General features: G+C 44.7%; 6 protein-coding genes across 12 annotated transcripts; 3 read left to right on the plus strand and 3 right to left on the minus strand.

Moving 5' to 3' along the window:
- The first annotated feature begins 160 nt into the window (after positions 1 to 160).
- LOC133163914 (alpha-N-acetylgalactosaminide alpha-2,6-sialyltransferase 6-like) lies at positions 161 to 2,641 on the plus strand. 7 transcript variants are annotated; one of them, XM_061294236.1, is made up of 6 exons: positions 167 to 406; positions 737 to 981; positions 1,311 to 1,437; positions 1,492 to 1,907; positions 2,032 to 2,139; positions 2,268 to 2,641. In XM_061294236.1, the coding sequence occupies exons 3-6, from the start codon at positions 1,354 to 1,356 to the stop codon at positions 2,449 to 2,451; spliced, it is 792 nt and encodes a 263-aa protein (XP_061150220.1). In that variant the 5' UTR covers positions 167 to 406; positions 737 to 981; positions 1,311 to 1,353; the 3' UTR covers positions 2,452 to 2,641. The 7 variants fall into 7 exon arrangements, with proteins under 7 accessions (XP_061150217.1, XP_061150214.1, XP_061150219.1 ...); XM_061294233.1 differs by having other exon boundaries at positions 161 to 406; positions 737 to 969; positions 1,311 to 1,907; XM_061294235.1 differs by having other exon boundaries at positions 163 to 406; positions 1,311 to 1,907.
- Positions 2,642 to 3,970: 1,329 nt separating this feature from the next.
- On the plus strand, positions 3,971 to 4,661 carry LOC133163917 (histone H1-like). The gene has a single exon (XM_061294240.1). The coding sequence runs from the start codon at positions 3,973 to 3,975 to the stop codon at positions 4,615 to 4,617; it is 645 nt and encodes a 214-aa protein (XP_061150224.1). The 5' UTR covers positions 3,971 to 3,972; the 3' UTR covers positions 4,618 to 4,661.
- Positions 4,662 to 6,386: 1,725 nt separating this feature from the next.
- LOC133163920 (histone H3) lies at positions 6,387 to 6,797 on the plus strand. Its single transcript, XM_061294243.1, has one exon. It carries the CDS (start codon positions 6,387 to 6,389, stop codon positions 6,795 to 6,797), a length of 411 nt encoding a protein of 136 aa, XP_061150227.1.
- A 515-nt stretch (positions 6,798 to 7,312) lies between these two features.
- On the minus strand, positions 7,313 to 10,037 carry LOC133163906 (gastrula zinc finger protein XlCGF57.1-like). Its single transcript, XM_061294219.1, has 2 exons — positions 9,697 to 10,037; positions 7,313 to 9,206 (listed from the first exon to the last, which is right to left on the minus strand). The coding sequence occupies exons 1-2, from the start codon at positions 9,818 to 9,820 to the stop codon at positions 7,687 to 7,689; spliced, it is 1,644 nt and encodes a 547-aa protein (XP_061150203.1). The 5' UTR covers positions 9,821 to 10,037; the 3' UTR covers positions 7,313 to 7,686.
- Positions 10,038 to 10,163: 126 nt separating this feature from the next.
- On the minus strand, positions 10,164 to 10,774 carry LOC133163925 (histone H4). Its single transcript, XM_061294249.1, has one exon. It carries the CDS (start codon positions 10,665 to 10,667, stop codon positions 10,356 to 10,358), a length of 312 nt encoding a protein of 103 aa, XP_061150233.1. The 5' UTR covers positions 10,668 to 10,774; the 3' UTR covers positions 10,164 to 10,355.
- Positions 10,775 to 12,092: 1,318 nt separating this feature from the next.
- On the minus strand, positions 12,093 to 12,996 carry LOC133163919 (histone H3-like). Its single transcript, XM_061294242.1, has one exon. The coding sequence runs from the start codon at positions 12,977 to 12,979 to the stop codon at positions 12,569 to 12,571; it is 411 nt and encodes a 136-aa protein (XP_061150226.1). The 5' UTR covers positions 12,980 to 12,996; the 3' UTR covers positions 12,093 to 12,568.
- Between the last annotated feature and the right edge of the window lie 229 nt (positions 12,997 to 13,225).

Consider the following 13,225-nt stretch of genomic DNA (forward strand, 5'->3'; position numbering starts at 1 on the left):
TTTTACCAGCCAATCAGATGTGTCGATGTTGACGCACAAAAGCTCGGAGACTCAAACCGGAAGTAAATTTAGAACGACACAACAACGTAAAACTCGGGCTTGGTTTGTCACAAAAACGGTGATATTTTTCAAAATAAAAGCATATGTCCTAACACGTGCTTTTGACGTTTCTGTATTCCGACACGACTCTGAAAGCGTAACGCTGAGATTACTTTATTACCCGTTTTCGAGTATTCATCCATAAAAACCAGTAAAGCCCCAACATTCGGGCTTACTTTTGTTTTGCTGTCTGAAACGCCTAGATGGACCGGAAGCTCCGCTCTAATGCAACCCTGCGAATAAGATGGATGAGTCTCGCCGAGCCGACGTTCCCGGGACCTCCAAGGCCCGTGACATGAAATCTACTGTAAGAACGAGTGTCGTTGAATGGATCACGTGCACCTGCTCGTTTGAAAAACTATCACCGATGTGTGTTCCGATGTTCGTGCGCGCGTACAGATGCTGCACTGGCTTTGCATGTACAGCCTCCCAAGTCTCCAGGCGTTCTGTTTCGGACATGTGATCGTGTGCACAATTAACTGTTTTTCTGTAATTATGACTGTACTACAGAGAAATAGCACTCCTACAAATTGCCAAGAGAGGAAGGGCAGCAAGTCACTGCTTTTATCGAAATTAAACTCGTCTTCAAGCGGTATTCACAATATGGCACCTGTTTTGTTTTTTGCATGCGTTTCAGTTCCTGGACCTGCACTTCAAGTAGTGACCCTCCGACTTGCCGCTGCAGCTAGAACCGGTCTTACCTGCGGGTTCTCAGACGTCAGCGGGTGTAGCAACAAATGGACAGGGTGGCTGCGCGCAAGAAAATCGCCATCGAACCGCAGCGCAACCATAAAACAACACCCGAATAAAACGGTTAAGCTTTGTGGTAATGCCGTTCGAGGGAAAGCCGAGTCGATCACGCGGGGCTGAGTGAGTGACATGGTAATTTGAATTTCTCGTATTTCATTACTTGCCTTGCACGCATTTAGGGGGATGCGTAACATGTAGCGATCGAACATAATGTGAGCATGTTTACTGAGTGGCTTGCTAGAAAAAAAAAAAAAGGGTTAAAATGTGAAACTTGCCACATACGACGTATCTCATTAAGTAGGTTTCCACAAGAGGGCGCTCACGCAGCACTGCTTCACGTGGACAACAATGTCAATGGAATAACTGATGTGACTTTGGTCTTCTCAGGCGGGAGCGCAGACCCGGCGGGTGGTGATCGCGGTGGCCATCTTCATCTTAATGATGCTGTCCATCTTGTACAGTGCCAGCACCAGCGACAGACAGGCGCCCTACGCGCCCTTCCACATGGCCCAAAACCACACGCCCCGGCCCACCAACCTCAAGACATGGGCCACCAAAGACGACTACGTGCCCGTTTTAGGTGAAGAGGTAAGGCCCACCGCGGTATTACCTTTTCAACCTGCTGCGATTTTGTTTTTTCAGCGAATGACCCAGCACTGCCAGCACTGCGCCCTGGTCAGCAGCTCCAGCCACGTGCTGGGCACCAAAGCGGGCGAGCAGATCGACGCCACTGATTGCGTGATCCGCATGAACGACGCGCCGACGACGGGCTACGAGGCCGACGTGGGCAAGCGCACAACGCTGCGGGTGGTGGGCCACTCCAGCGTGTACCGGCTGGTCCGCCGCCCTGATGAGTTCATGGTTGGGGGCATTGACGACCAGCCCATCATCGTCTTTTGGGGACCCCCCAGCAAGATCACTGAGGACTCCCAAGGCACCATGTACGGATCAATCCAGAAGATTTGCTCCACCTACAAGCGGGCACTGTGTTTTACCTTGGCGCCTGAGAAAATGTACAGATTCGACAAGCTCTTTGAATGGGAGACGGGCCGAGACAGGTTAGTTGGGGACTGAAACACCAAAATGCCTCTTCAGCCACAAGATGACAGCAAAGCTCGCATTTCCTCTGACGACTATCTGGGCTGGCTTAAAATGTCCCCTCCCGCCTTTCTCCTTGTTCAGATTCAAATCAAACTCGTGGCTGACCACGGGTTGGTTCACCATGGTCATCGCCATCGAAATATGTGACAACATCAAAGTGTACGGAATGGTTCCGCCCAGTTACTGCGGGTGAGTATGTCGGGGTTATCCCATTCGGTTACGAGCCGAAGAACACACCTGTGTGTGACTTGTCCACCAAAACCAAAAGAGGCTTTGGTGGCAAAAGGAGCATTTTTTGATCAGCCTTCTTTTTGCAGGAACCAAACAAGATCCAAGATGCTGTATCACTACTACAAGCCACGCGGTTCAGATGAGTGCGTGAAATTCCTGCAGAGCCAGAACATCCAAAGAGGGAATTACCATCGCTTCATCACTGAAAAGCAGGTGTTTGCCCGCTGGGCACAGCACTACAACATCACCTTCGCGCATCCCGAGTGGTGAGCGGACCCTTAGATGCAGAAGAGCCGGAGAGGCATTCAATCTCAGGGATCTCTTGCCCTCTCCAGTACTTCAGATGTGACAGTTTGATATTTCTTTATCCACCATGTTACTGCTGTGCTGATTTCGCAGGATTTGGGGGACTGTGAGACCTGAAAAATACATAAATAAAAAAAAAATTCTATGTATACTATTCCAGTAATAAAACCACACATTTTATTAGGTATGAACGCATGGTTACATGTTAACCAACATTACATTGACAAAAAGTCCAGAAAGCCTGTTGTAGCGTCCATCTCAGCGGTTTGTCAGAACTAATTTGAAGATCAATTACGTCATCTCCTGGGGACTATAGAGGAGTCTGCAACCAGCAGTGTGCTAGCGCCGCTTTCTGATTGGTTGAAACTGCGCACTGACCGTTCGCGCAAGTTCACACAAAAGAATGTCCCGAGTCTTTCGTCGCCCTGTTTCGGACCTGAAAGAGGACAGGTAGAGTATTCTGGCGTTTGGCCCATCTTGATTTTAATTCATGTTTACATTTTGTGTATACAGAAGTATCGGGGAAGGCTGTCCAGCTCAGAATTTCCAAAACACCGACAATGTGTAATTTCAATACGTAATTGGTCGGAATAAATACTGTATACACACAATGAGTTTTATTCATTCCCCACATTTGGAGATTAAACTTAATATCCATCCAGTCAGTAAAGCATAAAACCCACAAAAACACACAATTTGGCATTTCTTCGCTCTTCCCTAACATGTGATATTACAGCAGTAATTGGATGACTTTCATTTCTTAAAACATAATTTTGTACGTGAAATTGTCAAAACCTTAAACATGGTTATCGACAATGTATTGTATTTGCATGTTCTCACTTCACCCATCTGTTTGAATTCTTCACAGTAAGACCAACAAATACATTTGATGACTTTAAATTAAACATATTTGCAGTTTAAAGACGAGAAGTCTTCTAGATTGCAATAGACAGAAGTCAGTGATCGCAGTGATGGAGTGTGTTTGCTGCCATCAGAAATAGTTATCTTGTATCAAAATGATCATCGGTGCGCTCTTGTTTTGACTTTAGGTGCTTGGATGAACATGTGAGCTCCAATTTAAAACAGGTTTTGTCAAGTCGTGAATTATTTTAACTCGTTTTATTTTAGATACGACTGAGGAAATGTGCCGACTAGAGCGGCACACTCCGGTGTGGAAGTAAAGTCTGGAAGCTCTGCAAAAGAAATGCAGTAAGTATACGACTTCTAAACTACTTCAATGTGGAGATGCACAAGTGTGCTATTTCTTAAAATATTTTTTCCGAAAATAAAGTTTATTTTATTGTCATTTGTCACCGTTTGAAGTGTGCGGAGAAAACACAAGTGAGAGGCGTACTCACCGCGCCGTGGAGCAAACCGCTCGATTGACTCTCCACGGTTCTCATGGTGCATTTAAGTACCGCCTCTCGCTCCCGGCAATGCATCAGTCCATCCTTACATTCAACCTAACGTACGACTGTCAGTACAATGGCCGAAGTAGCCCCAGCTCCAGCTTCCCCAGCGAAAGCGGCGAAAAAGAAGACCTCAAAGCCGGCGAAAAAACGGGTCGGGCCCAGCGTCAGCGAGCTCATCATCAACGCCGTGACCGCGTCCAAAGAACGCAATGGAGTCTCTCTGGCCTCCCTGAAGAAATCCCTGGCGGCCACTGGCTACGACGTGGAGAAGAACAGATCCCGCATCAAACTCGCCGTTGTCGGTTTGGTGACCAAGGAAACGCTCGTTCAAACAAAGGGGACCGGTGCTTCTGGTTCCTTCAAGATTAACAAGAAGACTGAGGGAAAAGCAAAGGCACCTGCTAAGAAGGCAGTCAAGAAGACGCCTACCAAAGCGAAGAAACCTGCTCCCAAGAAGGCAACGCCTAGCAAGAAGCCCAAAGCGCCTGCTGCTAAGAAGGCTGCTGTCAAGAAAGCTAGCAAGAAACCTGCAAAGGCCTCAACACCCAAGAAATCTGCCAAGAAGCCCACCAAGAGCCCCAAGAAAGCCCCAGCGGCCAAGAAAGCTCCAGCGGCCAAGAAAGTTCCTGCTAAGAAAGCCCCTGCTGCCAAGAAGAGCCCTGCCAAGAGAGTGGCAAAGCCCAAGACGGTCAAGAAGGTAGCAGCCAAGAAGAAGTGAATTTAACACTTCTATCAACCAAAGGCTCTTTTCAGAGCCACCAAATCTCCTTTTAAAGAGAAACATTCCTTTTTTTTGTACAACTGTGCCCAATGGAAAAAAAAAATGAATCTGATTATTTACTTGAAAATACATGTGGTTTCTTTTAGCTTTGCCCGTTTTCTAAGTCAAAGTCAGCTTTATTGTCAATCCCTTCATATGTCAAGACCCATAAAGACCGAAATTCCGTTTCCTCCATCCCACGGTGACGAGACACAGTACACGATAAACATACAATTAGACACAAAATAAAAACAAGGCACAAACGATAAATAATAAATAAAATGAGTGATGAATAAACAAATAACCCAATAATAATGAACAAAACCGAGCCAGTGTTTTAAGTTACATATTTCATACAAAAAGGTCTAGGAGTTTATCTTAATTATACATTTCATTTGCATCCTCAAATATTTCAGAGTACCCTTAAAGAATCATCCACCAAATGAAATTTCAATTACAACAACTATAGGATAGAATAGAATGCCCTTTCTTGTCATTTTACAATGAAATTGTATAACGAAATTTGAGAGCTTCTCCCTTTCCAGTGCAATGAGAATAGAACAGAAAATCCCAAATATTAAACATTACAAAAAAAACCCCTAAGAATTAGAAAAGGGACCACAAGAATAAAAGTGAAAGAATCTTATTTTATTTGTTTGATATTATCTCACAGTGCCTTTGTCACGATCAATTCAAAAGGTGTAAAGCTCTCTTGGAAATAGTGTGGCCCTCAAAACGACTTTTATTGTCTGCAGTTTCACTTAAGACTTGGCTGCCTTCTCAGTCTTCTTTGGCAGAAGAAGCGCCTGAATGTTAGGCATTATTATTATACCTATATTATACCTATTATACTATAATTATATGATAATTATGTGGACCAGGACTGATAAGATATTGCCAAGTTTTTCAAAGAATGTACTCTTCACTGATTGAGTGTGTGGCTCTTAAAAGAGCCTTTTTGGGCATTGAAGTATCCGTCAGTCTTTACTTGGCTTTAGCTGCTTTCTCGGTTTTCTTGGGCAACAAAACTGCCTGGATATTAGGCAATACGCCGCCCTGGGCGATGGTGACGCCGCCAAGGAGTTTGTTCAGCTCTTCGTCATTGCGGACGGCCAGCTGCAGGTGGCGGGGGATGATCCTGGTCTTCTTGTTGTCGCGAGCAGCGTTGCCGGCCAACTCGAGGATCTCAGCGGTCAGATATTCGAGCACAGCGGCCAGGTAGACTGGTGCGCCGGCACCGACACGCTGGGCATAATTACCTTTGCGCAGCAGCCTGTGGACACGACCGACTGGGAACTGCAATCCTGCACGGGAAGAACGAGTCTTGGCCTTTGCTCTAGCCTTGCCGCCGGTTTTGCCTCTTCCGCTCATTTTGTCAGGACTTTCTTGTATAATGACTCAGAAAGAATGTGTTCCAACAGTGAACAAGTCCGGCTTTAATAGCTGCAGAATGCGCGGGGCGCCTGACTTTGACCAACCAGTGAAGAGGTTTTCAGCGCGCGAGGAGCTTTGCATTTTGGCGGCCGGTTTGAACTTTACCACCTCCAATTGGCAACGAGCCTTGTGGTGGGAGGTCTACCGTCCAGGCGGGGCTGACCTCCAGCCAGAGCCGCGTACCAATCACGCTGCACCAGGCTGATTGCGCGTCACTCGTGCGCAGCCGACCAAGCCTTTAAAACCAACTTGCGAGCCCCTTCAGAGTATCTTTTGATTAAGAAGCGGTCTAAATGGCTAGGACTAAGCAGACAGCACGTAAATCCACCGGAGGCAAAGCCCCCAGGAAGCAGCTGGCAACCAAGGCTGCTCGCAAGAGCGCCCCGGCCACCGGTGGCGTCAAAAAACCACATCGTTATAGGCCCGGTACCGTGGCACTTCGAGAGATCCGTCGTTACCAGAAGTCCACCGAGCTGCTCATTCGTAAGCTGCCCTTCCAGCGTCTGGTCAGGGAGATCGCCCAGGACTTCAAAACCGATCTGCGCTTCCAGAGCTCCGCAGTGATGGCTCTGCAAGAGGCTAGCGAGGCGTACCTGGTTGGCCTGTTCGAGGACACCAACCTTTGCGCTATCCACGCCAAGCGGGTCACCATCATGCCTAAAGACATCCAACTGGCGCGTCGTATCCGCGGCGAGCGAGCTTAAGTTTCCATCCTTAAACCACAACGGCTCTTTTAAGAGCCACCATACTTTCTAAACCATAAGAGTTAACTTCTGTTTTCTTACATGACAACGTACTGGCTAGCGCACCCTCCCACATAAGAAATACAATATGTAAAGAAAATAAATCTGACATGTCGCCATCTGCCCTTTACGATTTGTATTATAAAGAGAAGAGGTGGAAGTTTTGCAAAGCGGAGACAGTTGGTAAAATTAATTACATGATGCTTTTCTACCTAGAAGTAAATTGTGTGAAATTGTAAAACTGCAGTTTTATAGTACGTTTCAATAAACACTGCAATCTGATGTAATGTTTAATATTAATGAACCTATATTATGCTTGGGGGGGACGACTGACTCCCCCCACGTAGCGCCACGGTCCTCGATAAGGTCCGCAGCCTTGCAATGAAAATCCGTTATCACAGATGACGTCATACGTCCAAACTTAGAAAATATCTTGCGTTACGAGGCTAAAGTAATATAATGCACTAGCACGCAAGTCGTATCGCCCCTTATTTATTTGCATTTATTTAACGTTATGTTATACATTCAGTGCAAGTAAAATGAGTTAATCTGGTAGAGTGCTAATTCACAACACATGCACACAAGAGATTTTTTAATGGTACTTGGAATACAAGAATATAGATATAAAATAAAATACAAGAAGGTAGAGTAACTGTTCAAGGAAGATGTGAAAGATGTTCCACATGCAGAGGCTACACCAGAAAACTATACACCCAAAGTTTGAGCTGTCCTGCCAAATCTTTGTACTTGAACTGAGGAAGTTTGCTCGAACAATGTGCAAAATGTCTCCCAAAACCACAACAACCTATGAATTCAACAACCTGACAAATATACCCCTTTTTGCTGAATTTTATTTATCACTTTTATTGTCACTAGTACACTTGTGTCTCTTAAAGTTTCCCTTCTGATGGAAACTTTGACCACAGTCCGAGCAGACAAAAGGTTTTTCTCCAGTGTGTGTTTTAGAATGACAGGTTAAGGTCCCCTTCTGAGAGAATCTTTGACCACAAACTGAGCAGGAAAAAGGTTTCTCACCAGTGTGCGTTCTTGTGTGACTTGTTAAGTTTCCCTTTAGAGAGAATCTTTGGCCACAAACTAAACAGCCAAAAGGTTTCTCACCAGTGTGTGTTCTCATGTGACTTTTAATGGATCCCTTTTTAGAGAATCTTTGACCACAAACTGAACAGGAATAAGGTTTTTCTCCACTGTGTGTCCTTTTGTGAGCTATCAATACATGTCTACGGGAAAATCTTTGATCACAAATTGAGCAGGCAAAGGGTTTCTCTCCAGTGTGCCTTCTCGAATGTGTTGTCAGCGCTTGTTTACGAGAGAATGTCTGACCACAAATTGAGCAGGCAAACGGTTTATCTCCAGTGTGTGTTCTCAAGTGGCTTTTTAAGTTTCTCTTATGAGAGAATTGTTTGCCACAAACTGAACAGGCAAAAGGTTTCTCCCCAGTGTGGGTTCTTATGTGACATGTTAAGGCTCCCCTCTGAGTGAATCTTTCGCCACAATCTGAGCAGGTTAAACAATTTTCACCAGTGTGAGTTCTTGTGTGCATACTTAATTTTTCCTTTTCAGGGAATCTTTGCCCACAAACTGAACAAGGAAAAGGATTCTCCCCAGTATGTGTTCTTATGTGTCTTCTTAGGCTCCCATTAACAGAGAATGTTTGACCACACACTGAACAGGCAAAGGGTTTCTCGCCAGTGTGTGTTCTTTTGTGCACTGTCAAAACATGTCTACGAGAAAAACTCTGACCACAAATTGAGCACACAAAAGGTTTCTCTCCAGTGTGTTTTCTTGAGTGTGTTGTCAGAGAGTGTTTACGAGAGAATGTTTGACCACAAAGTGAGCAGACAAAAGCCTTCTCCCCAGTGTGACTTTTCACATGGCACTCGGAAACAAAGTTATTCTTATAGTGTTTGTCAGTGTGACGTTGCACGTCGCCTTCAGACTGTTCATCATCACTATCATTGTCATCATCACGCACGTGTGACATTGCATCGTCACTGTCCGATAGTGGAGCTAAGAGTTCGTCTGCAGGTGAACCTCCACAGTGGTCTCCATCACCTTCAGCTGTCATGTGTTGACTTGAGCTGCTGCTTGCACTTCCACTTTCATCTTCAGTCTTCCAAGGGACACCAGCCAATCGTACCTTTATGATATCCTCCTGCTCTTCTTTAATGAGCAAGAAGTCTTCCTCCTTCTCTTTGATTCGGGGGGGTTCTTCATGCTCCACTTCCTCTTTAATATGCAGGAACTCTTCCTGCTCCTCTTTAATTTGGGGGGTCTCTTTATCCCCCACTTCCTTAATGTTAGACTCAGGTCGAACATTTGGTGAAGAAAGACTAAGATTGCTACTGATGTCTGCAAGACACAAGAAGACAAAGGCACATCAGCCAAACCTTTCTTGATTTTTTATTTGTAACCTCCTTGATGTTCATGCAGCAAGATCCCATTGAAGAGACAAGAGCCCAACAGAGTGGCTTGGTGCAATGTGATGTACATCACCTGAAATATTTGTTGGCCTCTCACACAGCAATTTCTCCAATGCATAAAACGGACTAGCCAGTCGACATTGGTTTTTAGCTAGCTTGAGTTGTGTAAGTAGCCTCGTTGTCGTCAATCAACACTGTCGTTTTCACATCAACGCTTATAGAAATAGTTCAACACTTAAAAAAACTAGAATGCTTTTTCCAAGAGCAGGCTGTACTCATTCAAAAAGAATTAGTGATATCCTGACAACACACTAAACCATCAACTGCAGTACAAACCGTTTACTCTATGGTTTTGTATGAACCATAATGAATTTTTGAGTATATGCAAAACGCAGTAGTCAAGAATAAAGTGAACAAACCTGAGGTGTGTAACCCAATTGGAGGCTTCCTGGAGTCTGCTTCCAGTGCTTGACGTTGACGCTCGTTCTCCTGGTTTGTTCCATAAACTTCCTCCTCGAACGCTGCTGTCCCACACGTACACATTTTCACACGACAATCACAACACTTTACGGTAGTCACGATTTCTGCTTTGTGATGGCTTGGTGACAAACGCGTCTCCTTGTCAGCAGCCGGCAAGCTAAAATAAATTAAGATAAGCTATACTACGACATGACATTTAACGATAATTTACCAAAGGATTTTTTTAGTCCAACAAAGTAGTGATGGACGTCATGTTTCAGTGATGTTCGGTACTAATTCCGGATGAATTTACTAAAGCACTTGAGGTAGCTTCATGAACGTCCCCGCGAGTGCACGTTTTGCGCATATCGCCACCTACTGTTCAGGAGTGCAAAGTTCTTTGGTGTTCAGAACCATGTCCTACAATAATAGCAATTTATTTAGGTAGTGTTTTCCGACAGCTTTCGTCGCCTCAATCAGTTTTACAAAAAAACATACAGACAGTCGATCAAAGGCAGCATATCTACACGCGTGACAGACAATGCAGGAAATTAAACTCTAAGAGTGAAAGTATGCGGCCCTTAAAAGGACCTTTGGTTGTTGTGCCGGATAGGAGAGTTTATCCGCCGAAGCCGTAGAGTGTGCGTCCCTGTCTCTTCAGGGCATACACAACGTCCATGGCAGTGACTGTCTTCCTTTTGGCGTGCTCAGTGTAGGTGACGGCATCGCGGATGACGTTCTCCAGAAACACTTTGAGCACACCACGGGTCTCTTCGTAGATGAGACCGGATATACGCTTGACACCACCACGACGGGCCAGACGACGGATGGCGGGCTTAGTTATGCCCTGGATGTTGTCTCGGAGGACTTTGCGATGACGCTTTGCACCGCCTTTACCGAGCCCTTTGCCGCCTTTGCCTCTGCCTGACATGATCGCTCTGGTTTGACTGGAGAGAATGTACCAGTCACACGTTTGAGTCTGCTCTTATAAAGCAAATCTGCGGACCTGACTGAGGACAGTTAACCCGATTCGGCGCGCTTCGGTTAGCTACCTTCCCCCTCATGCCTGGCTCGTTACAATTTTTAATTACAACTATTAATAAACAGTATATAGTGTTATGACTCGTGATACCGCACGATAGTGTGGATTCAAAAATAAATCTTTCATTTAAAGCAGTTTCACAGGGTTTATTAGATGTTTCAGTATCGATTGGCGTTTCAGTGTTCCAGTTACCCTGATACCAAGTGTTACATACTATTATTTATAATTAATTTTTTTATTATTATACTCATATTAGTAAAAGCTGAATTGTGACTTTCTGTATAAACCTTGATAAACTATAATTTTAAGTCATGTGAACCAGGACTGATTAAAATTTTGATTAGCAAGTATTGAGGTCTTAACACAATTTCGCTATTTCCCAAACCTTTCATATATTGTGACTTGACAGATTTTCCAAAGAATGTACTCTTCACTGATTAAGTGTGTGGCTCTTAAAAGAGCCTTTTTGGGCATTGAAGTTACCGTCGGTCTTTACTTGGCTTTAGCTGCCTTCTCGGTTTTCTTGGGCAACAAAACTGCCTGGATATTAGGCAAGACGCCGCCCTGGGCGATGGTGACGCCGCCAAGGAGTTTGTTCAGCTCTTCGTCATTGCGGACGGCCAGCTGCAGATGGCGGGGGATGATCCTGGTCTTCTTGTTGTCGCGAGCAGCGTTGCCGGCCAACTCGAGAATCTCAGCGGTCAGGTACTCGAGCACAGCCGCCAAGTAGACTGGTGCGCCGGCACCGACACGCTGTGCATAGTTTCCTTTACGCAGCAGCCTGTGCACACGTCCAACTGGAAACTGCAAGCCTGCCCGAGATGAGCGAGTCTTAGCCTTTGCTCTGGCTTTACCGCCGGTTTTACCACGTCCAGACATTATTTGGCAAGTAATAAGATTTCCAAGCTTACTGGGAAGAGAGAATCTGACCGTCAAGCGGAGCAGTTTGCTTATATACAGTCATGCTACTCATTGATTGGCTAGTTGAAGCGGAAAAACGGTTGTCCAATCAGGAAAGACCTTTGTAAAGCTGCCCTGCCTTTGTTTGCTGCGCTTCCTAAAACGTGTTTTTCGGGGGAATATGCAGCAATTCCATAGATAATTTTGTAACCATACGATTTGGATGTCAGTATCAATATCGTGTCTTTATTTTGTATATCCATACTAACACATGAAATACCTATTTAACAGACTTCTCAGAATCAGTATAAACCTCATTAAATGCAAGTATTTAGTTGTGTTAAATTAGGAATAAATAGTTATTTTACTTATACAGCACAATAGTAGCGTGGGAGTTTGTAATTTGCTTTTAAATGTAGGTTAAAAATTGTTCCCCCATTCCTTTGTTCCTGGTGATCACTTTTTATTTAAGCAAACATACACATTTATACATTATTGTAACTAAGTAAGAGCAGATGGTGGCCTTATGTAGCAAGTGCTACATAAACCATAATTATACTAGTCTTACTCCTTAAACATTACCTCTAACTCAATGTTATTAATGTATGAATGCTGTTTTGCAACTTTAAGAAGTATTAAACTGCAGTCCAAGTATTAACTACAGTATGTATATTCTGAAACGGAAAATAAATTTATTATTTAAAATATATACAAAATGTTTATTATTCACTAAATATAAGTTCTCAACAGATTAGATTTTACTAAGCAATTTGTGCTCTTTTTCCACTTCTAAGTTTCAACACATTATGAAGCAACAGGAATGAGAACTTTAGGTTTGGTTGTGGCTCTTAAAAGAGCCGTTAGGGTGTGTCAGTGACTAAATGGAAAGCTCAAGCTCTCTCTCCACGGATGCGACGTGCCAGTTGGATGTCTTTGGGCATGATAGTGACCCTCTTAGCGTGGATGGCACACAAATTTGTGTCCTCGAACAATCCAACCAGGTACGCTTCGCTTGACTCTTGCAGCGCCATCACTGCGGAGCTCTGGAAGCGCAGATCGGTTTTGAAATCCTGGGCGATCTCTCTAACCAAACGCTGGAAGGGGAGCTTGCGAATAAGCAGTTCGGTGGACTTTTGGTAACGACGAATCTCACGGAGGGCAACGGTACCAGGCCTGTAGCGATGGGGTTTCTTGACGCCACCAGTTGCAGGAGCACTCTTACGAGCAGCTTTGGTCGCCAGCTGCTTCCTGGGGGCCTTACCGCCGGTGGATTTACGGGCCGTCTGCTTGGTTCTTGCCATCGTGCGTAGTTTGAATGTAAAGTGTAATAATTTCGAGCACTTCGGCGAGTGGCTTTTATAGCAACCCGCTACAGACACGCCAGACCTGATTAGTCAGGAGAAAGGGCGCGAAGAAATATCTGTTAAATGATTGGTGAAGAAGAAATTGAATTTAGCCAATCAGCCTTAGCCAACTAGCTTGACCGCTTCCGGGGCATCATATTTAAAAGGATTAGTCCTCACCAAACTTTATTAAAGCGTTTATAT

Source organism: Syngnathus typhle, linkage group LG12, assembly GCF_033458585.1.
Source record: "Syngnathus typhle isolate RoL2023-S1 ecotype Sweden linkage group LG12, RoL_Styp_1.0, whole genome shotgun sequence".
In the NCBI taxonomy this organism is placed as follows: domain Eukaryota; kingdom Metazoa; phylum Chordata; class Actinopteri; order Syngnathiformes; family Syngnathidae; genus Syngnathus; species Syngnathus typhle.

Excerpts from the sequence above, each read along its gene's own strand:
- LOC133163906 (XM_061294219.1), bottom strand. The coding sequence starts at position 9,820 with ATGTGTACGTGTGGGACAGCAGCGTTCGAGGAGGAAGTTTATGGAACA. Across the intron at positions 9,207-9,696 it reads AATTGGGTTACACACCTCAG|ACATCAGTAGCAATCTTAGT; the intron begins GTTTGTTCACTT and ends TGTGTCTTGCAG.
- LOC133163920 (XM_061294243.1), top strand. The coding sequence starts at position 6,387 with ATGGCTAGGACTAAGCAGACAGCACGTAAATCCACCGGAGGCAAAGCC.
- LOC133163917 (XM_061294240.1), top strand. The coding sequence starts at position 3,973 with ATGGCCGAAGTAGCCCCAGCTCCAGCTTCCCCAGCGAAAGCGGCGAAA.
- LOC133163914 (XM_061294230.1), top strand. The coding sequence starts at position 344 with ATGGATGAGTCTCGCCGAGCCGACGTTCCCGGGACCTCCAAGGCCCGT. Across the intron at positions 1,908-2,031 it reads TGGGAGACGGGCCGAGACAG|ATTCAAATCAAACTCGTGGC; the intron begins GTTAGTTGGGGA and ends CTCCTTGTTCAG. Across the intron at positions 2,140-2,267 it reads GTTCCGCCCAGTTACTGCGG|GAACCAAACAAGATCCAAGA; the intron begins GTGAGTATGTCG and ends TTCTTTTTGCAG.
- LOC133163925 (XM_061294249.1), bottom strand. The coding sequence starts at position 10,667 with ATGTCAGGCAGAGGCAAAGGCGGCAAAGGGCTCGGTAAAGGCGGTGCA.
- LOC133163919 (XM_061294242.1), bottom strand. The coding sequence starts at position 12,979 with ATGGCAAGAACCAAGCAGACGGCCCGTAAATCCACCGGCGGTAAGGCC.